The 25,852-nt window shown below is 45.9% G+C and overlaps 1 protein-coding gene across 4 annotated transcripts in view; it reads left to right on the forward strand.

The window, feature by feature from the left end:
• LOC138795446 (glutathione S-transferase 3-like) overlaps nt 1–25,852 on the forward strand; it is a 142,193-nt gene that overhangs the window by 95,389 nt on the left and 20,952 nt on the right. The window contains exon 1 of one of the 4 annotated variants that reach the window (XM_069974521.1): nt 13,223–13,330. The exons of 2 other annotated variants lie outside the window; for them this stretch is intronic. Coding sequence is in view for 1 of the 2 variants with exons in the window: in XM_069974520.1 (XP_069830621.1) it covers nt 25,435–25,441 (7 nt within the window). In the remaining variant the exon portion in view is untranslated. Of the gene's footprint in view, nt 1–13,222; nt 13,331–25,335; nt 25,442–25,852 lie in introns of those variants that run through there. One more of the 4 variants, XM_069974520.1, reaches the window with a different exon arrangement.

A 25,852-nucleotide genomic window follows, 5' to 3' on the forward strand; every position in this document is an offset into this window, starting at 1 on the left:
TTCCCCACCACCCCCAGCCTGTTCTCAGCTTCCCGACCACCTCCAGACGGTTCTCAGCTTCCCGACCACCTCCAGACAGTTCTCAGCTTTCCGACCACCCCCAGCCTGTTCTTATCTTCCCGATCACCTCCAGCCTGTTCTTATCTTCCCGACCACCTCCAGACGGTTCTTATCTTCCCGACCACCTCCAGCCTGTTCTCAGCTTCCCAACCGCCTCCAGCCTGTTCTTATCTTCCCGACCACCTCCAGCCTGTTCTTATCTTCCCAACCACCTCCAGCCTGTTCTCAGCTTCCCGACCACCTCCAAACGGTTCTCAGCCTCCTTACTATTTTGTCTTCATCCATTTGAGTGCAGATCTGAACACTATTTTTCTTAACAAAAGTATTCGGCCTTATTCACACATCCCGTGAAATTGTCCGTGGTCGCACATCTGTGACCATTAAATCTTAAAGAGTCACTGTCGTATTTTTTTTTTTTTTTTTCAGAAATCAATAGTCCAGGCGATTTTAAGAAACTTTGTAATTGGGTTTATTAGCCAAATCTGCCATTATCTGCATGTAAAAAGCCTTTTCCCAGGTCCCCCCCTCCTTCCTCTTTTTCATCCACTCTGAAAAATCTGAAAATTGTGACTTGTTGCAGGAGACGTCCCCTGTCTGTTCTAGGGAGAGGGGAGGGGGGAGGAGGAAGGAGGGAGTTAGCCGGCAGCAGAAAGCAGATAACAGAGGATTACAGGCACGGAGCTGGGTGACAGCTGTAATCCGAGCTCAGACAGGTCACTGGTGATGGTCAGAAGAGATAACGGGTGAGGGATTTGTAGATTAACTCTTTTCATTTCGTCCTACGGCAGCACAGTGAAAACAATAGGGTTAACTTCAATATCTCCTACTGCCAGGCAGAAGAAACAAACATAATTAGTTAATTAGAGTAATTAGACCAATTAACCCAGCTCAATAAAAGGACTCCAGAGACCAAGAGACACTGTGTTTTTGTTTTTGTTTCTTCTGCAGGCAGAAGGTTTCAGGAGCTCTTGCTCCGGTAAAAGCATTCAAGGTTAACCAGCGGCGTGCTGAGTTTTCAGGGCTCTGACCACCAGCACTTGGCCCCTATACTCCTGCTACCTAGCAGTTGAGTCTGCTGAGATGTGTTGTCCATCCAGCACTTAGGGAGGCCCCAGTGGCTCTAACTGTGGGGGTCTGCAGTTTTCCATTGTATGAGCACCTAAATCGGATGTTTGGTGCTGGGCTGCCGCCGTCCCCGTTACCTCTTTAATACAGCTGTCTTCCGGATCTCCATACAACAGCTGATCAGAGAAGGGGACTCCGGTCACAGCTTCAAGAAGATTCGGGTAAGTGCCACAATCACCCGGTAAACGGGTGAAGTGTATCCTTTCCTGTATTCCTGTAGCTCGTGATGCGGGACGCCATGCGGGAGGCGGGACTTTCGGGTCTCGTTCTCCGCTGCTGCCCTGAGCTACTCCGGCCGCCGACTATGGGCGGAAGTGACGTGACGCCGCGTGACTTCCGGTTTCGGCGTCCTTCAGGGAGATCTGCGCATGCGCCGGAGTCTGATACCGGCTCACTGCAGTTTTTGGCCATAGGGGTAAGTTATTTAAGGGCTGACAGGGCAAGTTGCTGTTGCACTCTGCCTGGCAGCACATACTGTTGGGATTAAAGGTATGTTCCTCTATGGCCTTGCTCTTTCTGGTGTTTCTCTGCTCGGATATGTTCCCTGTATTGTCCTGCTCTCCACCTCTTTTTTCTACAGATGGCTGGTCACCATTCTGGAAGAAAGAAGCGGAGCAAAGCTAAACATAGGATGTGCAGAAGATGCAATCAACCATTACCAGATGACACTCATGATGATCTATGCAATGGCTGCACTTCCCTGATTCCTGCTGGGGAGAACAGGAGTCATTCAAAAGTTGATGAATTCTTAGGATGGTTCAAATCCAAGATGTCAGAAGTGTTCGATCAAGCTGGCATTAGCAGTTCATCCAAAAGACGCAGAATAGAGCACCACAGTCCTTCCCGTTCCTCTTCTCAGGAAAACCTGGAATCTCGTTCGGAGGGTGAGTGTTCCTCTTCCGCTGACTCTGATACTGGGGCTCCTGAGGACTTTTACATGTTCAAAAAAGAACAAGCCCATTCTTTTATTAAGGCGGTTAAGAAGACCATTGAGATGGAGCCTTCTACTAGTAATCCTTCTAAAAGAGATTCTCTATTCTACTTTCCTAAAACAGAACATACTGTTTTGCCTCATCATAAAAATTTGGCACAATTTATGCAAACTGACTGGGCTAAACCTGAAAAGAAACCAGATCCTAGTTCTCGCTTCAGGGCAGTCTATAAATTGGATCCTAAAGCATATGGGTCATGGGAAAATCCCCCAAAAGTGGACGCAGCAGTAGCCCGTCTCTCCAAGAAATCTGTATATCCTGATGAAGAATCGGTGCTTTTGAAGGATCCTCTAGATAGAAGGGTAGACTCGTCTCTCAAACGTTTATATACGACAGCGTCTCTCAATACGAAAGCTGCCACAGCTACGGTGCCGGTAGCGAAATGTCTCAGACTCTGGCTTTCCCAACTTACAAAGGACATTTCGGAAGGAGTAAGCAGAGACAAACTCCTTAAAGATATTCCAGATATCAAAAAAGCTGCAGATTTTCTGGCCGATTTTTCACTAGACTCCTTACGTCTAAATTCCAAAGTCCTGGCGATGTCTACCACAGCCAGACGGGCTTTATGGATCAAAGAATGGGAAGGTGATCAGAATTCCAGAATCCATTTTTGTAACCTCCCGTTTCAAGCAGAATCTCTTTTTGGACCCCAATTAGAGAAGATCCTAGAGTCCTTAAGTAAAAATAAAGGCGTAGCATTTCCCGTGACAACAAAACCTAAGAAGCCTTTTCGGCCCTTTCGTAAACCGGGGCGCAGATCTCCAGTGGGTAGGCGCCCCAGACAACAAAATACGCAAAGAAGCTACAAGCCCAGAAATCGGAACACCTCGTCCTCTTACAAGAAAAAGGAGGACAAGGACCAGAAATGACGCCAGGCCATCAATCCAGAGTGTTGGAGCCAGGTTGAAACATTTTGCTCCCGCTTGGATAGACACCTCCTCAGATGTCTGGGTGAGATCCGTGATTACAAAAGGCTATATGTTGGAGTTCGCAAGTCCTCCACCAAACGTCTTCTTCAAAAACCCAGAAAAACCCCTCCTCTCAAGTCTCCTCCGAGAATTTATTCAGAAGGGAGCATTGGAAGAAGTTCCTCTTCATCAACAAGGTATGGGGGTATATTCAAGAGTTTTTGCTGTTCCCAAAAAGGAAGGAGACTGGCGTCTAGTGGTAGATCTTTCCTTTTTAAACAAGTACATATCTTGCAAACATTTCAAGATGGAGACAATAAGATCAGTAGTCTCTATCCTCCAGCAAGACGATTTTTCTGCTACGTTAGATTTGAAGGATGCATACCTCCACATCCCAATTGCAAGATGTCATAGGAAATTCCTAAGAATCGCTATGGTTCAAAGGAAGAGTACGGTTCATTTTCAATTCACCTGTCTTCCTTTTGGTCTCTCCACAGCTCCAAGAGTGTTCACAAAGGTCATCGTCGTTCTGGCGGCAGCTCTAAGGACCCAAGGAATCTTCGTTGTCCCATACCTCGACGATTGGTTTATCAAGGCGTCTTCAAGGGAGGAGCTGCTTCTTCATCTGAAGTTGACAGTGGACATCCTGGAGAAGCATGGCTTCATAATCAATCGACAGAAATCCAACATGATCCCTTCAAAAGCTTGCAAATTTCTGGGATTCGTGGTGGACTCAGCAGTCATGAGACTGTATCTGACGGAGGACAGAGTGATGAAGTTAACTACAGAGATCAAAGACCTCCTCTGCAGTGGCCAGGTGTCGGTGAGGAAGGCGATGCGGGTCTTGGGGCTGATGACTGCATCACTGGAGGCTGTACCTTGGGCGCGTGCACATCTTCGGCCTCTCCAGTGCAACATTCTCTCGCAGTGGAACCGCCTCCAGAAGGGTCTGGACGATCCTTTACACCTACTGGGCTCCAAGAAGAAGTCTTGCATGGTGGTTAGATCCAGACAAGGTTCGGTGCGGGAGAAATCTATCCAGTGCTCCCCAGTTAATTCTAACCACCGACGCATCCAGGTCAGGCTGGGGTGCACATGTGGAGGACCAGTGGGTGCAGGGCACATGGTCGGTGCAGGAGGGTCAGAGTTCGTCGAATCTGCGGGAGATGAGGGCGGTCCGTCTAGCCCTAAGACACTTTGGTTACCTAGTTCTCCATCGCAGAGTACTCGTGCAATCCGACAACCTGGCCACCGTTTATTATGTGAACAAACAGGGAGGCACGAGATCGGCTCTTCTGATGAAGGAATGCGAACTTCTGATGGCCTGGGCAGAAACCCATCTCATGGATTTGAAGGCAGTTCACATTCCGGGCAAAATGAACTCCAAAGCAGACTGGCTGAGCAGACATCATCTGGCTCCAGCGGAGTGGAGTCTCCATCCAGAATCTTTCGCCTGGATCGTGAACAGATTCGGTCAGCCGGACATAGACATTATGGCGACCAGGGAGAACAGGAAGTTGCCCAGATTTTGCTCCATTTGCAGATGGGACAACCCGGAAGCAATAGACGGCCTGTCTCTACCTTGGACGACCTGCCTTCCATACATCTTTCCCCCGTTGCCTCTAATCCCACGAGTTCTCAAGAAAATACAGGAGGAACAAGCCACAGCAATTGTAGTGATACCATACTGGCCACGAAGGGCTTGGTTCCCTCTCGTATTAAAACTGTCGAAGGGTTTTTACGAGAAAATTCCAGTCCGTCCCGACTTATTGAACCAGAAGGGCTTATACCATCCTTGCCCGGAAATATTCCATCTTACAGCCTGGAAGCTAACAGGCAGGGCCTGAGAGAAGCAGGTCTATCCGAAGAAGTAGTGGACATCTTGGAAGCTTCCAGAAGACCAACCACTACTAAAGTGTACAATAGAATAGCCCGAGTTTTCAGCTCCTGGTGCTCTACTCACCAAGTCTCTCTTCCATCAATTGTTGATGTACTAAACTTCTTACAAGAAGGTTTTACTAAGGGATTGAAGCTGAATACACTCAAGGTTCATTTCTCTGCAATAAACTATGTTTTTGAAGGTAAATTTTCTAACCAACCCTTGATTAAGAGATTTTTTAAGGCCATTAAAAATCTTCGTCCTCCTGTTAAAACACCAATAGCCTCGTGGGACTTACCGTTGGTGCTGGAAGCATTATCTTCCTCTCCCTTTGAACCACTAGAAGAATCCTCCATAAGGTTCATATCCTGGAAAACATTGTTCCTAGTGGCCATTGTATCGGCTAAAAGAGTTGGAGAGTTACAAGCTCTTTCATGTAAGGAACCCTACTTGTCCTGCAATCAAGAAGGTCTGGTGTTGAGAATGATGCCGGGGTTTTTACCCAAAGTGGCTTCTACGGATAATATCAATCAGGAAATTGTATTACCCACATTGTGCGAACATCCTCAAGGAGAGGAAGAGGAGAAATTACATTCATTGGATGTTAAACGTGCAGTTTTGACATATATTGATCAAACCAAATCCTTCAGGTCTTCAGATTCTCTGTTTGTCCAATTTCAAGGCCCAAATCGAGGTAGGGCAGCCTCGAAAGCCTCATTATCCAGGTGGATCAAGGACACTATCGCTGAGTGTTATCGTCTTCAAAGATGTACTCCTCCTACAGGAATCAGAGCACATTCTACCCGCTCTACTGCTACCTCATGGGCGGAGTTGGCACAAGTGTCGATGGACCAAATATGCAGAGCGGCAACATGGTCATCGCCTTCTACATTCTTGAAGCACTACAAGATGGATGTCATCTCCAACAGTAGGGTGGCCTTTGGCAGACGAGTGCTTCAAGTGGCGTCCTCCAGATGATTTCCCTCCCTTTAAGTTATTGCTTTACTATCCCTATTGTTTTCACTGTGCTGCCGTAGGACGAAATGAAAAGTTAAAATTTACTCACCGAAATTTGTTCTTTTCATGAGTCCGTAGGCAGCACAGCATCCCACCCTTATTAAAGTTTTCTGCTGCATACTAACACAGTGTCTCTTGGTCTCTGGAGTCCTTTTATTGAGCTGGGTTAATTGGTCTAATTACTCTAATTAACTAATTATGTTTGTTTCTTCTGCCTGGCAGTAGGAGATATTGAAGTTAACCCTATTGTTTTCACTGTGCTGCCTACGGACTCATGAAAAGAACAAATTTCGGTGAGTAAATTTTAACTTTGTTGTCCTGTTTTGGTCTTTTCTTTAGCTCTCTCCATAGGAGAACAATGAAGACAGGGGGGAGAGCTTCAAACTGCTTTTTCATGATAAAAATGCATTTTTCGGATAATAAACCCAATTACAAAGTTTCTTAAAATCGCCTGGACTATTGATTTCTGCAAAACAAAAAAAAATTCACGACAGTGACACTTTAAGTGTCCATTCACACCATCCGTGCTGCGAAAAAACAGGACAGGTCATAGTGCAGAGGTGGATGGCAGCAAGGATGCCCCATCCGTGGAATCCCTGAAATACACGGATCCCATGACACCTGTCACCGGAGCGAGGATCAGGAGATCAGCAAAGGTTCTGTGACACCCGGGGGGTTGTGGTTGGGGATGCGCTGCCAGCAGTCTGACACATTCAGCTCTGCTACATTTGGGGGGATCAGAGGGGGGACACATTGAGTGCTGCTACATCTGACATTTAGCTATGCTAAGCTTGACCGTGAAACATTTGGGATCATGTGATCAGTGAAAAAAACGGACATGGATGAACAACGGATGCAACCGCAGATTCTTTTTCATGGAATAATCCTAGTGGACAAAATCATGGTCCTTAAGAATCACTGGACGTGTGATGGAGGGCTTAGGGCCCTTTCACACGGGGCAATAATCTGTTGAATCGGCCTGATATGTGTAAAGCCGCTATTACACAGGGCGACTGGAGGAGCAAACGAGCGCTCTTCCCACCTAAGTCTTGCAAATCACGTTTGCCGCTTGTAACAAATACTTACCCAAAATAAACCTCCTGTCCCACAATAGTCCAGTAACGCCAGTTACCTCCAACCCAGACGGCTCACCAGGGTTTGCTGGTTCTGCTTTCCTATCATTTCTTTCTCATAAACCTCAGAGATTTTATCATGTCACTTCCACGTCCACGTTACTTTCTTATGAGGCTCTGCTCGCTGTCATTGCTGTGCTGTATCTTCAGCTTAAAGTGTCACTGTTGTCTTTTTTTTTTTTTTTTTTTTACAGAAACCAATAGTCCAGGCGATTTTAAGAAACTTTGTAATTGGGTTTATTAGGCAAATCTGCCATTATCTGCATTCAAAAAGACTTTTCCCCGGTCCCCCCCCCCCCCCCTCCTCTCTCTCATCCACTGCTCATTATCAGGAAATCTGTGTAACCTATGGAGAGGGGAGGGGGGAGGAGGGAGATTAGTCACCAGCTGAGAGCAGAGAACAAAGGATTACACAGCGGGACCTGTGTGAAAGCCGGTGTTCAAAGGTCAGAGAGGTCAGTGCTGACTTCAGAGGAGCTGTAAATTAACTCTTTGTTGTCCATTTTTGGTGCCTCATCTCCCTCCACCCCTCCCCTCTCCATAGAAAACCATGAAGACAGGGGCGGAGAGCTTCAAACTGCTTTTTCATGATAAAAATGCATTTTTCGGCTAATAAACCCAATTAAAAAGTTTCTTAAAATCGCCAGTACTATTGATTTCTGCAAAAAAAATTTTTATGAGTTCCCTCATAATACAGACATACCTAGGATCTTAAACTAGTGTTATATATTACATCAGCCGACCTGTGATTATACACTATATGATATTATCAGCTGATTGATATAAACAAATGCTAATTTTATTCACTATACCTGACCTATAACATGCGTATCTACCCTCCTGGTGTCAAATAGCCGCATCCTTTCACCTCTCAGACAGAAACAACATGAATTTGTCTTATATAAAATTTTTCTCCCAAAGATGCGCTAGGTTTTATTTTTAGGGGATGTCTTATTTTTCCAGGAAGAAGAATTCACACATCACATGCACAGCAGGGACGGGGGCCTTTCGAAGCCTTACCTGCACATTTACAAGTGACGGCCGCGGTGGGGAACATCGGGGTTGGCGGCAGGTGATGGTCTTTATGTCCTGCATGCAGCTGCTCAGCGGAGGGCATGCTTCCAAACAAAAACTTTCAGGGGAGGCCTTATATTTAGCAGTTCAGCAAAACCTCTACTAGGTCTTATTATTATTATAATTTATTTATAAAGCACCCTTAATTCCAGAGCGCTATACAAGTGATAGGGGGTGAGAAACATTATATAAAGGTAAATGGCTGACTGGTACATGCAGTGCCTGACTGGCCAACCAGTAGAGTGGAGGATCCTCCGGTGGGCCCCCAGCTTTAGAACTGCACTAACACTGACTGACATGTCGTTTCTCACTGGTTCTTCATTGGTGGGTTCCCAGGATCATTTCCTCTGGTGGGCCCCATATACCCCAGTCCGACACTGGGCACATTGGGAAAGACGACCCTGCTCGTGAGGGCTTACAATCTGAGAATTTTTAAGGGGATGTCTTATTTTCAGGGAAAAAGGTATTATGAGTACAGGGTCTGAAAGAAACAGATTGGAATATCATGCAGAAAAGTATGTCAGCACAGTTTTCAATCCCAATGTTGACACATCTCAGCCGCATGACTTGTACCGCATGATACCATAACTTTACATACATAAGAAATGTCATCTGGTCGGACCTGATTGTGATTTAGCAGACACACAATGATTTAGCAGACACCATACTAAACTACAATCATGGGCTGTATAGTGTGGCCCGAGAACTCTCCCTGTTAGTATGACACAGCAGAAGTCTTGTTATTTCAATGTGATTATTATGTGTGTGTAAGTAAGGTATAACATAGCTTTTATTGTATAAATACAGAGCAAACTCCTAAATCACCACTTTCTACTTCGGTCTGTGAAGATGTCACCCTATTAAGCCCTAGTTGTCTGCCAGGAACTCCCTGGACCTGCTCCATACACGGCGCCTCCTAGCTGGGTTCGCCTGTGCTAGTGCCATCGACATTCAGATGCCGCTGTCAAAACTTTAAATGGCCTTAACACACCTCATTGGTGGTCCAGATCGCCCCTCCCCCCGTGATAAGATTGTGGGGAGGTGATCCATCGTCCATTCAGCACAAAGCTTCTGGGAGGCCTCTTGGGGCTGCCCGACTGCAATTGATTCAGCAGGCTGAAGCAATCGCATTTTGGGATAATGGATCAGTGCAGTACATGTACCCCGCATTGATCTCTATGAGCAGTCAAATGATTGCCTATAGAAGTTCCCAAGGGAGACTAAAAATGTTTTACAGTATATATATATATCCTATATTAATGTGTAAATCACCCCCCTTTTTCATATTTGAAATAAAAAAAACCTGAAAAACATTTGGTGTCAGTACATGTGATATTTAAAGGAGAATTGTGGCCAAAAGTTATTTTAAAGTCTCTTATTGCTCAACGAAAGTTATACAAATTACGAATAGACTCTTATTATGGGAAATCCTGCACTTACTACTGCATGAAGCAGGGGTCCCCAAACTTTTCACACAGGGGGCCAGTTCACTGTCCTCTGCTGTGCCCCCATATAGTAATAATGCTCCCTGTTGTGCTCTCTATTTAGTAATAAAGTCCCCCTGCAATGTCCCCCATATAGTAATAATGTTCCCCTGCAATGTCCCCCATATAGTTATATTGTCCCCCTGCAATGTCCCCCATATAGTAATAATGTCCCCCGTATAGTAATAATGTTCCCCTGCAATGTCCCCCATATAGTTATATTGTCCCCCTGCAATGTCCCCCATATAGTTATATTGTCCCCCTGCAATGTCCCCCATATAGTTATATTGTCCCCCTGCAGTGTCCCCCATATAGTTATAATGTCCCACTGCAATGTCCCCCATATACAGTGGTGCCTTGTATTACAAGCATAATTCGTTCTGGGACTGTGCTTGTAATCCAAATCACTCTTAAACCAAAGCAAATTTTCCCATAAGAAATCATAGAAATGCAGACAATTGGTTCCACACCCCAAAAATAATGATTTATTATTCTGAATAACATGTAAAACAAATGAAACAAACATTCAGAAACAGCAGAATATGTGATATTATAAGTTACTGTACAGTAATGGAGAGGATGGGAAACACAAGGGCGGACAGAGACTGCAGGGAGCAGGAAGGAATGAGCAGGGCAGATGTGGGCACATACATGCAGCTTTGTGTCCGGGGAGAGAGGGGTTACAGCTATGGAGAGATTACCCCCACAGTCCTGTCCTCTGGTGTAAGCCCCAGCCTGAAGTGGATCTGCTATGATTTGGAAGGTGAGGGAGACTTCCTGGGTCAGAGTACAGGGCTGTAGACCACGCTATGCAGACCATGCTTCTCCTCCAGTCACGCTCCCACCCAGTACAAGGAGCTCTTAAACCAAGTCATAATTTTGAAAAACTGTGAGCTCTTAAACCAAAACTCTCTTAAACCAAGGTACCACTGTAGTTATAATGTCCCCCATATAGTTATATTGTCCCCCTGCAATGTCCCCCATATAGTTATATTGTCCCCCTGCAATGTCCCCCATATAGTTATATTGTCCCCCTGCAATGTCCCCCATATAGTTATAATGTCCCATTGCATTGCTACAAAAAAAATAATAATTATACTCACCTAATACTGTCTTCATCTCTCCTGGCCCGGAGGGTGGTGCAACAGACCGCAGATCCCAGAGCAGTGTGCGATGTCTGCCCTGCAGCCTCCCTCCTCAGCGCCGCACGAACCACCAACCCCCCGCCCCGGATGTAACCTGGAAATGATCTGTAACCTGGAAACTGAATATTAAATGATCAAAAGTAATATATATGCAAACTTCATATGGATTAAAAAAAAACAAAAAAAAAACAGATCATTGCAAAAAAAATGAGCCCTCACAAAGCCCCAAAGACCGAAAGATAAACAGTTATAGGAGTCAGAAAAAGGCAATTTTAAGCGGTTATTTAAAAAAAATATATATATATTTTTAAAAGTAATAAAAGTTTTTTTTTACCTAAATTGAGTATTGTTGTGTTACCTGAAGACTATAGATACCATGTCAGGTTTAGTACACGGTGAACAATGTAGAAGTGAAACTCCTCCAAATGAGAAAAAATGCAGTTTTTTTTAATTTTACCTCACAATGTTTTTAGATTAAATTTTACTGCATGTTTTATGGAACAATCAAGAGTGTTAATACAAAGTACAATTATTTCTGGAAAAAAAAAGCCTTTGATTCTGCAGGCAGGGAGTAAATGCAGCAGGGGCTGCACCCCCACATGTGCAATAGTCTGCAGTGAAATGAGATGTTCTGCAACAGCTTTGGAGAACAGCTGGGATCTGACAGAATTGCTGTGGGAGGGTTGTAGGTAGGGAGGACTGTGATGGGAAAGCATGCTGGAAATTGTAGTACTGTTTAACTGCTCAACCAGGAATTACAACAAAACTGGAGAAGACAGGTAAGCAATATTGTATGCTTCTGCAGCATCTTTATTTTTATTTGAGGCAGAGTACCCCTTTAGTTCATGACACAGGACAAGCATGCTCGTCCTGTTGATGTCAGCAGTGTACAGTATGTAGCGGGCTCATACACAGCACCTCCCAGCTGGGGGCTGGCACTAATAACCAGCACAGAGTGATCGCCCATGCCGGATATTTAACCAGATGCCACTGTCAAATGAAAATTGGTTGTATCTTTAGGGTGCGTTCACACATACAGGACCCACAGCAGATTTGATGGCGAAGATTTGAATTTGCAGATTCACAGCAAATTCTGTACGTGTGAACGCACCCTTAGGCTATGTTCACACATTGTATGACACCGGCTGTTTTGTGACCCGGCCGGTGTCAGATAAGGTCATCCCGGTCGGTACTGCAGTACCAGCCGGATGATTTTTAGCACCACTGAGTTCTGATGCGGGCGCATCAGTGTGTGCCCGCATCAGAACTCTCCACTGCACACAGTGGAGCGTGCAGCCACTGACATTGTGTGCACTGACAGGTTCTCTGCGGCCGCAGAAAACTGACATGTCAGTTTTTTGTGGTGCCGCTAGAGATCCCGCCCGGAGCTTATACGATGTGTATACTATCCGGCTGAGATTCCATAGACGGCAACGTAACGTATATCTTCGTATTAATCACGGCCGTTGTTGCGATCGGCAACAACAGCCGTACTTTTACGAAAATATACGTTGTGTGAACATAGCCTTAAATCCAATCTTCACTGACCAACCCACCCCCGCAAACCACTGGTACCATTTGACTCTGAGCTCATATATGAGGACCCAATAAGCCTATCAGCAGTCTCATCCTCCTTTCCTGGACTGAGGTAAGAGGCCTCTGTATGTGTGTACAGTATATATGTATATAGATATGATGTATGTATTAATGTGTGGGACAGTCCTGCACTTACAAACAATGCCCATGTGAACCTATAAACTGGAGAAAAAGTTAAAGTAATGAAACACAGCTCCATCAATGGAAGGATGGGCACCCATCGCCAACAATGGTTGTGGCAAGAAGGGGTCACTGGCATGGTTAATTTTTCATATAGCCGACCAGTTTCTACCATCTGTGTAACCAGGATCTACATGCCGGCGCCGACCAGGACATGTAGAAAAAAAAATGTATGTAGCTAAGTGGCACATTCACTTCACTAATTTACATATAATATCTACAATGAGCAATGCAGTGATCAGGCAATACAGGCAGCATGTATGTCCTGGTTACTGTACTGAAATAAAGACACCGACATGTTTTGATGATTACTCGGCGTCCTCAGGTGTATGGATAGTCATGTGACTGCCGTCAGCTGTCATCCTGCTGCACGTGGGTTTGTACACATAGAAGTCTATGAGGGTCTAGAAAATCAGGAAATATTGAAGCTAATAATTATTTACATCAGGACAGACATGAGAGGAGGAAGGAACGTGACTGATCACAGGCAGCCGAGCTGTCACATCCGCGCGCACAGCCGTCCCGGAGGCTGTGAGAGGTCACGTGACGCCTCTATAGTCTACTACTCCATACACTATCAGGGATGTAAGTTCTAAAAGTTATACAAATCTATAAGGCGCCGGATTGGTGTAGAGGACCCCGCCCCCTATACTGTGGGCCCGCCCCCTATATGTTTACTCCTCGGTCCCGGGCGCCTCTCTTCTTCTTCAGGCTGCGCTGAGCGTCACTTGTACAGGGTAAGAGACGTACTATGGCGGCTCTGCATACACTGACCTGATACTGAGATGGTGTCTATAGGAGGGAAGACTCTCCATACACTGACCTGATACTGAGATGGTGTCTATAGGGGGGAAGACTCTCCATACAGTGACCTGATACTGAGATGGTGCTTATAGGGGGGAAGACTCTCCATACAGTGACCTGATACTGAGATGGTGCTTATAGGGGGGGAGACTCTCCATACACTGACCTGATACTGAGATGGTGCTTATAGGGGGGAAGACTCTCCATACAGTGACCTGATACTGAGATGGTGCTTATAGGGGGGAAGACTCTCCATACAGTGACCTGATACTGAGATGGTGCTTATAGGGGGGAAGACTCTCCATACACTGACCTGATACTGAGATGGTGCTTATAGGAGGGAAGACTCTACATACAGTGACCTGATACTGAGATGGTGCTTATAGGGGGGAAGACTCTCCTTACATTGACCTGATACTGAGATGGTGCTTATAGGGGGGAAGACTCTCCATACACTGCCTGATACTGAGATGGTGCTTATAGGGGGGAAGACTCTCCATACACTGCCTGATACTGAGATGGTGCTTATAGGGGTGAAGACTCTCCATACACTGCCTGATACTGAGATGGTGCTTATAGGGGGGAAGACTCTCCATACACTGCCTGATACTGAGATGGTGCTTATAGGGGTGAAGACTCTCCATACACTGCCTGATACTGAGATGGTGCTTATAGGGGGGAAGACTCTCCATACACTGCCTGATACTGAGATGGTGCTTATAGGAGGGAAGACTCTACATACAGTGACCTGATACTGAGATGGTGTCTATAGGGGGGAAGACTCTCCATACACTGACCTGATACTGAGATGGTGCTTATAGGGGGGAAGACTCTCCATACAGTGACCTGATACTGAGATGGTGCTTATAGGAGGGAAGACTCTCCATACAGTGACCTGATACTGAGATGGTGCTTATAGGAGGGAAGACTCTCCATACAGTGACCTGATACTGAGATGGTGCTTATAGGGGGGAAGACTCTCCATACAGTGACCTGATACTGAGATGGTGCTTATAGGAGGGAAGACTCTCCATACAGTGACCTGATACTGAGATGGTGCTTATAGGGGGGGGGGGGGGGGGGGGGGGGGAGACTCTCCATACAGTGACCTGATACTGAGATGGTGCTTATAGGGGGGAAGACTCTCCATACACTGACCTGATACTGAGATGGTGCTTATAGGGGGGAAGACTCTAAACACACAGTGACCTGATACTGAGATGGTGCTTATAGGAGGGAAGACTCTGCATACAGTGACCTGATACTGAGATGGTGCTTATAGGGGGGAAGACTCTCCATACACTGACCTTATACTGAGATGGTGCTTATAGGAGGGGAAGACTCTCCACACAGTGACCTGATACTGAGATGGTGTCTATAGGGGGGAAGACTCTCCATACACTGACCTGATACTGAGATGGTGCTTATAGGAGGAAGAACTTTCCATACAGTGACCTGATACTGAGATGGTGCTTATAGGAGGGAAGACTCTCCATACAGTGACCTGATACTGAGATGGTGCTTATAGGGGGGAAGACTCTGCATACAGTGACCTGATACTGAGATGGTGTCTATAGGGGGGAAGATTCTCCATACAGTGACCTGATACTGAGATGGTGCCTATAGGAGGAAAGACTCTCCATACAGTGACCTGATACTGAGATGGTGCTTATAGGGGGGAAGACTCTCCATACACTGCCTGATACTGAGATGGTGTCTATAGGAGGGAAGATTCTCCATACAGTGACCTGATACTGAGATTGTGCTTATAGGAGGGAAGACTCTGCATACAGTGACCTGATACTGAGATGGTGCCTATAGGAGGAAAGACTCTCCATACAGTGACCTGATACTGAGATGGTGCTTATAGGGGGGAAGACTCTCCATACACTGCCTGATACTGAGATGGTGTCTATAGGAGGGAAGATTCTCCATACAGTGACCTGATACTGAGATTGTGCTTATAGGAGGGAAGACTCTGCATACAGTGACCTGATACTGAGATGGTGCTTATAGGGGGGAAGACTCTTCATACAGTGACTTGATACTGAGATGGTGCTTATAGGGGGGAAGACTCTGCATACACTGACCTGATACTGAGATGGTGCTTATAGGGGGGAAGACTCTGCATACAGTGACCTGATACTGAGATGGTGCTTATAGGGGGGAAGACTCTAAACACACAGTGACCTGATACTGAGATGGTGCTTATAGGAGGGAAGACTCTGCATACAGTGACCTGATACTGAGATGGTGCTTATAGGAGGGGAAGACTCTCCATACACTGACCTTATACTGAGATGGTGCTTATAGGAGGGGAAGACTCTCCACACAGTGACCTGATACTGAGATGGTGCTTATAGGAGGGAAGACTCTGCATACAGTGACCTGATACTGAGATGGTGCTTATAGGGGGGAAGACTCTGCATACAGTGACCTGATACTGAGATGGTGTCTATAGGATGGAAGACTCTCCATACAGTGACCTGATACTGAGATGGTGTCTATAGGATGGAAGACTCTCCATACACTGACCTGATACTGAGATGGTGCTTATAGGGGGGAAGACTCTCCATACAGTGACCTGATACTGAGATGGTGCTTATAGGGGGGAAGACTCTCCATACAGTGACATGATACTATGATGCTGAGATGGTGCTTATAGGAGGGAAGACTCTCCATACAGTGACCTTATACTGAGATGTTGAGATGGTGCCTATAGGGGGGAAGACTCTCCATACAGTGACCTGATACTATGATACTGAGATGGTGCATATAAGTGGGAAGACTCTCCATACACTGCCTGATACTATGATACTGAGTTGGTGCTTATAGGATGGAAGACTCTCCATACAGTGACCTGATACTATGATACTGAGTTGGTGCTTATAGGATGGAAGACTCTCCATACAGTGACCTGATACTATGATACTGAGAGGGTGCTTATAGGAGGGAAGATTCTCCATACAGTGACCTGATACTGAGATGGTGTTTATAGGGGGGGAGACTCTCCATACACTGACCTGATACTGAGATGGTGCCTATAGGAGGGAAGACTCTCCATACAGTGACCTGATACTGAGATGGTGTTTATAGGGGGGGGGGAGACTCTCCATACAGTGACCTGATACTGAGATGGTGCCTATAGGGGGAAGACTGTCCATACAGTGATCTGATACTGAGAAGGTGCTTAAAGGGGGGAAGACTCTCCATACAGTGACCTGATACTGAGATGGTGTCTATAGGAGGGAAGACTCTCCATACAGTGACCTGATACTATGATGCTGAGTTGGTGCCTATAGGAGGGGAGACTCTCCATACAGTGACCTGATACTATGATGCTGAGATGGTGCCTATAGGAGGGGAGACTCTCCATACTGGGAAGTGCCAGCACAGCAGGGCTCCTTACATCACTGGTGTTTGCTGGTTATTGGAGTGCTTCCTTACCTGTAGGTTTCCATACATTAGTAGTGTGTAGTATTAGCATTACATTGGGGTATTACTTGTTCTGTAGTTGCTTCTTACACACCAGTAGTGTCACTGGAGGGGAGCTGCCTTGGTTATACAATTACCTTACATAATATCTGTTACATACAATGTAAGTCATTGTGTCCCTGCCAGTATCACATGGAAGAGCTGTGTGGGCCAGACAGTGCTGATAGGGAGGTATTACATGGCCACCTCATTGTGCTCCGCTGCAGTGCCACTACTTAAAGGGGTATTCCACTCAAACATAACTTTTGATATTTTGCTGCCCATGGTGAGACTAACAATTCCTTCCATACTTATTATCTTTTCAGTCTCCTTCCCTCAGTTCTGTGCTGCTGCTTTCTGCAGAAGACACATGTCCCCCCTCCCACCTCCCTTCTGAGACAGCTGATGTAAACAAGTCCCTGGCAGGCTTTATCTGCAACATTGTAACTTCTTGGTAATGCTGGGACAGTGAGTTCATTAGCAACTTGACCTCAGAATAACCCTCACAGCATTACAAAGAAGCTACAATGTTGCAGATAAAGTCTGTCTCAAAAGGGAGGGGGGAAGGAGGGGGAGACAGAGACAACAGCTCACACTGACATGTTTGTGTCTTCAGCAGAAAGCAGCAGCTCAGAACTGGGGGAAGAAGACTGAATAGATAATAATTAGTATGGAAGGAATTGTTAGTCTCACCATGGGCAGCAACATATCAAAAGTGATGTTTGAGCGGAATACACCTTTAAGGTAGTACAGTATATAGAAGAGTTGCTGTTTGTGCAATTTCCTTCTATTTTGGATATAGTACCTGTATACTAGAGCATTCTGAGATTGATTTCTATGGTAATTCTAACTGGTCAGATAAGAGATGACCACTCTGGGTATCTATACTGCTCCAGTGTTGGCTTCACTGACTCGCTGCTCTGCCACAGTCTGGATGAATGGTGCCTGCACGCTTTCAGCAGCACTCGGACAGCCAGTCCTGGATCGGGTTGAGAGGATGGATGCTTCACAGCAGTGTTCCACATGACAGCTTGTCCTTAGGCTATACTCACACTCAGTAAAATACACTAATTGACAGCCGTAGATCTGATGTAATAATACTGCCCGATTTTCAATATAATGACATGCTCCATTGAAGTCAATGGGAAATTGTCCGGCAGTTCCCCCAAGTATAGTATAATGGCTGTAATTGGTTACGACCATCCCAATAATGAACATGCTTATTATTTACCACCTGCTGTTGCAAAATACAGACTTTTTTTTCCATCTGTTCTCCCATTGTTTTATTTTCACTGAAAACTAAAGCCGTATTTTTAGTTTATTTACTGTGCCATAACCCCTTATAGTAAAAGAAATACTGTGCTCTCACCTCCAGGGCCCCAGGGCTAATGCCACGTACCGCCGCTCTGGTCCCCCAGGTCCCCAGCCGCTTTCTGGTTAGAGAGGGGTCCCGGGTCCTAACGTGTCAGGAACGCTCAGCCAGTCAGCGGCCGTAATGGGGTCCCGCCTCGGCTGCTGACTGGCTGAGCGGCCCTAACATGCAATGACGCCTCTCTAACCAGGAAGCAGCGGGGGACCAGAGCGGCAGCATCAGGGCTGGAGCTGGGGAGGTGAGAACACTTTTACAAAAAATTGCCCTGCCCGGAGTTGTACTTTAACCTCCTCCCGCCGCTGCACTGCAAATTAACATCGCTGCAGCCTATGCCTGATGCTGCAGCGATGTTAATTTACAAATGAGCATAACACAGGCGCTGAAGCTGCACCTGTGTCATTCGCGGCGGGTCCCGGCTATCAGTGATACCGCCGCAACTCTCAGCACCGGAGCTGGAGTTAACCCTATAGATACTGCGGTCAGCATGATCGCAGCATCTATAGGGCTTCTGACAGAGAATTCTCCCTCTACAGAGGGAGAATTCTCTGTCTGCTGTCCATCAGGGCTCTGAGAAGTGATCCATGGAAACCGGGGGCCTCAGGCTTCTGGTTTCCTGGCTACAGTGGCCAGCGGGGAGAGGGAATGCAGGGCGTGGGTGTGCGCTTGTGGGCTCTGCCCCCTCCCCTCTCTCCCCTGCCGCTGTCACAAGATTGTAACAGCAGCAGGGGACAGAGGAGAGCGGGCAGACATAGGGACATCAGCTTATGGAATCATTATGATCCCATAAGCTGATGTCCAAAAAAGACCTTGGCATTGATGCGTCAATGCGCCCAGATCGTGAAAGGGTTAAGGGGTTATGGCACAGTAAGATAAACTCGAAATACTGGTTTAGTTTTGAGTAAAAAAAAAAACAATGAGTGAACAGATGGGAAAATAAAAAGACTACACCTCTTGGGAGGCGACCATGAAAAAATGATTTTTTTTTTTTTTTTTTTTAACAAATTATAATAATAAAATAAAATGACTCCCAGAATGTATGCCGGGGGAAGGGGTTAGGGAACACACATATACCAGGCATGCCTGTCCTTGCCTACATGTTAGATGTAATTTGTTATGTATACGCTGGGGGTTGTCTCGGACTATATAACGTGTAACCAAACCTACTTACTGGTAAAGGCCGGGACTGACCATAGTGCTGTGAAATGCCCGGATCTACAATGGCTGAAATGGTGCCAGGTTTATCACAAAGACGTTGACATAATCACCAGTATGGCATAACAGTGAGACATGTGAGACATTAGTTTCATTCAAGGATGTCAGAAGTCTGCCAAAAAATGGTGCACAAATTTAGGCCACGGTCACACACTCTATTTGGCTGTTAAATAACGTCCGTTGTTTAACAGCACCGCTGTATCGTATAGCAGTCTATGGAAGCGCGGCCGTAGTGTACTCACCCTGTATACACTACGGCCATGGTTCTCAGTGGCCGCAAAAAATAATTGGCAGGTCTGTTTTGTGCGCCTGCTATTCAGTGAACTGCGGCCATACAACATAGCCTGTGCTCACAGTGTAAAGTACGGCTCCCAGCCATACTTTACATTGTGCTCTATGGCAAATTGGAGCGCGGGCACACCCAAATGTGTCCCCATTCCAATTTAAATAAAGTGATGTTCATCCGGCCAAGGTACACTATTCACAGGACCAGGGATGATGCAGAGTTGTCTGTGTATACACAATAGTGTCCTGTGAGACGTCTGTGTATACACAATACTGTCCTGTGAGGTGACTCTTACTTCAGAGCCAGCCGCACCCTTGGCATTATGTTCCCTTTAAAGGGGTTATCCAGCGCTACAAAAACATGGCCACTTTCCCCCTACTGTTGTCTCCAGATTGGGTGGGGTTTTGAGACTCAGTTCCATTGAAGTAAATGGAGCTTAATTGCAAACTGCACCTGAACTGGGGACAACAGTAGGGGGGAAAGTGGCCATGTTTTTGTAGCACTGGATAACCCCTTTAAATCTGATCATGGAATTAAAATTAAAGGGGTGCTCCTGCGTGGGGGCACTATATTGGGGGGACCGGGGAGGAGGTGGCTGAAATAAAAGACGTCCACTTACCTCCCCGGTTCCAGCGGCGGGTCCCGCATCACGGCGTTCCGGTGCCCGGTTTCCTGGCCGCTTATGGGTGTCTGACGCCGCCCGAGACGCTACGTCTCAGGGCCGCTCAGCCACTCAGTGAAGGAGGCGGGATCCAAGCGGACTTCAAACGGATGCCGCCTCCTTCACTGAGTGGCTGAGCTGCCCTGAGACGATTATCGTTTGAAAAATCGTTAGATCATTCGGATTTGAACGATTATCATTTCGTGTAATAGCATACAACAATTAAACAACCAACGAGAAATTTTTGGTCGTTCGATAGAAGTTGGACCTATTCTTTATCGTTGATTGTTTGCAAATCGGTCGGTGTAATAAGACATTGTTCGGTCGTTTGCAGTAGCGCCAAACCCAGTAGCGACGACAGGACGACTGCAAGAACGATCGTAAGTAACGATTATCGTTCCATGTAATTGGGTGAACGATTTCAGTATGTTCGCCATTGTGGTCGTTTGAGATTGTTTATCGTTAATCGTCAAAAAATGGCTAGAATAGCACCCTTAGGGCATGTTCACACTGAGTAAAAGTGGCCACTCTTGCGCACGCGCGGCCAGGGGCGGATTAACTTTACCATAGGCCCAGGGCTGTTCACCAATCCTGGGCCCCCCCACCCCACTGTAACTATGGCAACACTAGCGTGGTGTTCCTAGTACAGGATAGATAATGTCATGATGCCCTAATTTGTGCAAAATTGAAGTAAAAAAGCAGCGATTGTTTGCAAATCATGGCAGAACTATAGCCAGGAGACAATATACCACTGAAAGTATAAGTCTGTTTGGGTGTTCATGGGCCCCCTAGGAGCTCAGGGCCCCGGGCTACCGCCCGAAACACCCCTCTTATAATCCGCTACTGGGCGCAGCATCCCATTGACACAATTCCGCCTCTTTAACTCAGTGTGAACATAGGCTAACTTGCCTTGTGTGGGGGAGATTTATCAAACATGGTGTAAAGTGAAACTGGCTCAGTCGCCTCTAGCAACCAATTAGATTCCACCTTTCATTCCTCACAGACTCTTTGGAAAATGAAAGATGGAATCTGATTGGTTGCTAGGGGCGACTGAGCCAGTTTCACTTTACACCATGTTTGATATATCTTTCCCATTGTGTCCTATTTCAAATATTTACTTGTTGTCTAATCCACTAAAATGCTGTCCCTTATACTCATGCTCTTTAAAGCCCTATTACACAGAGGGATAATTGGCAAAATCAGGCCGATTTTGCTTATTATCGCTCCGTGTAGTTGAGACAGCGATCGGCTGATCGCGTCTTTAGGCCCGACACCAAAATCATCGGCCGCTGACTGTGCATCCCTACATGTAATAGCGATGCACAGCTGACAGCTACCTCTCCTGGTCTTCTCCTGCCCTCTGCTCGCTTCCCAGCGCAGTGGCTGCAGCTTCAAAGCGGTCCCTGAGCTGACAGGCCGGTCTGAAGCTACAGTCGCGGTGTCGGGAAGAGAGCAGAGGGCAGGAGACGTTTGGGAGCGTAGAGAGGTAATATATAACAGTTTAGAGCAAGGGATGCACGGACATCGCTAACGATGTCCGTGCTGCCCTTACTAAATGATCATTGAGCCGTGTAGTAGGCCCAATAAATGAGAACCAATCTAGCAAAACGGCGTTCGTTTACATTATTGATCGGGCCACCATAGCCTGTCTAATAGGATCCTTACTCAGGTTTTAACTCTGATAAAACTAATTCCTTATCCCACTGTTAATTCAATGCCAGAGCGTCATTCTGCCTGTATGCCGACTTACTGTATACTACTAATCTAGGATGCTTTTCAGAGGTGAAACTAGCGGGGAAAAAAAATCTTTCAAATCAACTGGTGTCAGAGATTTGTAATTTACTTCTATTTAAAAATCTCTAGTCTTCCAGTACTTATCAGCTGCTGAATGTCCTGATAATGAATGATAATGCTGGGAGTTCCAAAGTCCGCTCCATAGCACATCGACTGTAATTACAGACACAGAACTTGAGATCGTACCCTTAGGGTGCCTTCACATGTACCGGATTCGCAGCGGATTTCACGTTACAAGTTTGCAGCGAAATCTGCTGGGAATCCTTGTACAGTGAAGTTGAATGGGGTTACATACCCGCAGCAGAATTTTCATTCTGCTGCCAGTATGTAACTCGGCCCCTTTGGCTATTGATCTCAATGGAGTGTATTATTGCATTAAAAATATGGCCGTATTTTTACCTCAAAATTACGTTAGTATTTTATAGTGTGTGAACAACAATATGGAAACTTATAACATGTAGTAGGTCAGATACCTTCATGTTTTTAAAATAAAGTACGGTATGTGGCCAAGAAATTGCGTCCGTCCCCCCCAAAAAACCACACAGTCAAATGGCCAAAAAATGGTCCAAAAAAACATTGTGTGGTCGTGGCCTTTCTCTGTCAGTTCTACTCCTGGTTTTGGCTGAAAATACTGGGCAAAATACTATGTGTGAACATAGCCTTATAGGGTCTAATTGGTTTCTGTCTTGTAACCGATGGAGCAGAACAACAGATATGGACCACACAGGTGTGAACCCAACCGTAACCATGTTGAAAGGCTTACTTAAATCCTATGGAGAGAACAGATCTATTTGAAAAAAAAAAGTTTGAAAAAGAATGGTCAAACATTGTGTGAACCAAGTGTAAGACCAGTATGACCACTTTTTAGGCATTGAAAAGTTCATAGAAAAAAGCCCCCACTAAGTAAATACATTCGTCATGTGTAACTTTTTTGTCTCATTTTTTTTTTTTTGTCCTGCGGCACTTGACTGAAGGTGACCTTAGCCGTGTCATGTCCTGAGACATAGAACTTAGGAGTATTAAGAAAAGAAATGTCCTTATGGAGGTCTATACAAGGAGAAATGCCACTAAATTAGGGGGGGGGGGGGGGGGGAGTGTCCAAGCCGCTGCATGTTCCCATTTAGGAAAGCTTCTACTGAGCCAAAAAAACACCATAAATGGATTAAAAAACATAGTTAACAAAGGCGCCTTATTGACTCCGAGCTAACATCTGGCTGCAATATTTTGTTAGCCAAGAATATGGTGTTTTTATTGATGTCAGAGCGGTTTTCAGCTTGACTGCAGGGCATATGCACATTGGCGCATTATTCTTCCAGTGCTGCGACTTCAATGGGAGCTTCAACTGACTCTGTACCCACAATCTGTCCCCCCCAAACCACTTCTACGTTCGGATAGCTGCATTTAATCCAAGATCTGTCCTGGGGTCCGTTTGGTAGGTGATGCAGTTATTGACCGAAAAAAACTTTTAAACTTGCAGCCCTGTGTCAAATTGGCGTGGCTTGGAGTGTCTATGCCCTAGAATTGCACCGCCTCTCCGTCCCTCCTCCCTGCCCTCCTTATCATTAGGAATGGCCCTGGGTAGGATTTCTCCTAATCATCATTTGTCTGAATACTGCACATGTGCAGTGTTTGGACAAGTAATGAATAGGAGAAAGCCTGCCTGGGGCATTCCTAATGGTGAAGAGGGTGGGGAGGAGGGACGAGGCGGTGCAGGCTTAGAGCACAGACACTCTAGGCAACGCCAAATTGACATAGGGCTGCAAGTTTAAAAGTTATTTTTTTGCATAATAACTGCATCACCTACCGAACGGACCCCAGAACAGTTCTTGGATTAAAAGCAGCTATCCGAAGGTGCAAGTGGTTTGGGGGGGGGGGGGCAGATTGTGGGTACAGAGTCACTTTTAGTGTGACTGCATGAAAATTAGGCCTCTTGATATCCAGCACGCTGCTCTGTACTGACAAGGGGCAATAACATCAAAACAACTGTCTGCAGATGGGTAGTGTTTCCTTTTAGAGAGATATGTGGCTTGGCATATATCCCCAGTCAATGTTCTAAGACTCCTAGTTACAGTGTAAGACTGTTTGATGGTCCCCTGGCTTCCTGCAGCCTTTTATCCACATTGTCTGCTTACCGCTACCACCACTGACACTTCTGGCCCCATCTCTTCAGTGACAGGCTGCTCAGCCAATCGCTGACCAAGACGGGACAGCCCTACAGCCAGTGATTGGCTGAGCAACCTCTCATCAAAGAGACGGGGACAGAAGTGTCAGGGAATGCGGGAAAAAGACAGCAGAACACCAGGGGAGCCTGGACAGGTAAGTATTAACTTTATTATTTTCACTACACTGTCGTCAGCCATGCTTCTCTATTACACTGAGCTATGTGGGGTTGGAGACCATGATTGGTTCCTCAACTGATCATTGACTTTATTACATGGAGCGATATCTGCCCGAATTGGCCTGATTTAGCAGATAATTGCTCCATTTTGCTAAGTCTAGACCTAAAGTCTGTATGATATGTGTGTTTAGGTGTGTCCTATGCTCTGCATGCTGATAACCTTAACAGTATATGGCTTTGTCCCCACTTTAGAAACATATTGGGCAAAGGTGGCCGTCTCATTATGCAGACGGCCGCTAATAATGATCATGATCTATTTTTATAACCAGGCGGCTGCCTTTGCCCAACATGTTCCCGAAGTGGAAACATAGGGGGGAATTTATCAAACATGGTGTAAAGTGAAACTGGCCCAGTTGCCCCTAGCAACCAATCGGATTCCACCTTTCCTTTTCCAAGGAGTCTGTGAGGAATGACAGGTGGAATCTGATTGGTTGCTAGGGGCGACTGGGCCAGTTTCACTTTAGACCATGTTTGCTAAATCTCCCCCATAGTCTATACCTGACAGGGTGTGATGACTTTTTTAAACAGTACATCTCCCACTTTGCACGTGCACTGTCAGACGCACCTTGGCCACATTTCCCCCCCAATTTGATCTTACAAAGGTTTCTGGGTATTTTGCACATTGTTCCTTTTCCTAGTAAGCAGTGTTTGAAGGTGTTATCCTAGTCCATAAGTCCAGACGTAACATCTATATGCTATGTGTGTGTTTAGGTGTGTCCTATGGTCTGTACGCTGATAACCTTAACAGTATAGAACCAGCAGGGTGCGATGACTTGCAGTTTTTCGATCAGTACGTGTCCCAGAATTACCGTTTGATCTACTGTCTACAAACACTCTAGAATGGGAGGTTAGTTATTTATTAAATCCTATACGTGGTAACTAAGGGGTTACAGGAGAACTCCGGCAGCACATGCACATTGAGGGCTGCGTTAGCCTTCATAAATGGCGTTCAGGAACCATGGCTGTGGGTTATTTCTGTGGTCTACATATACCGCCATATAGCAACCATGTACAGCTACTAAGTTTCTGAATAAGAAGCTTAAACACTGGGGTAAATTAGGATTTTGGGGTTTATTTCCTCATAACATGAACAAAGTTCCCACTCAGTATAGTATTTTAGTCAGTATTTGGTCCTTATTTCGATCAGTATTTTTACCAGAAGGTTGAGTTGCACATTTTTTTTTGCGGCACTGATCATGGCCTCTACATGGATCCTTGAAGGGGATGTCCAGGATAATTTAATACTTGCAGATCCTGC

The sequence above is a fragment of the Dendropsophus ebraccatus genome, chromosome 6 (genome assembly GCF_027789765.1).
Source record: "Dendropsophus ebraccatus isolate aDenEbr1 chromosome 6, aDenEbr1.pat, whole genome shotgun sequence".
In the NCBI taxonomy this organism is placed as follows: domain Eukaryota; kingdom Metazoa; phylum Chordata; class Amphibia; order Anura; family Hylidae; genus Dendropsophus; species Dendropsophus ebraccatus.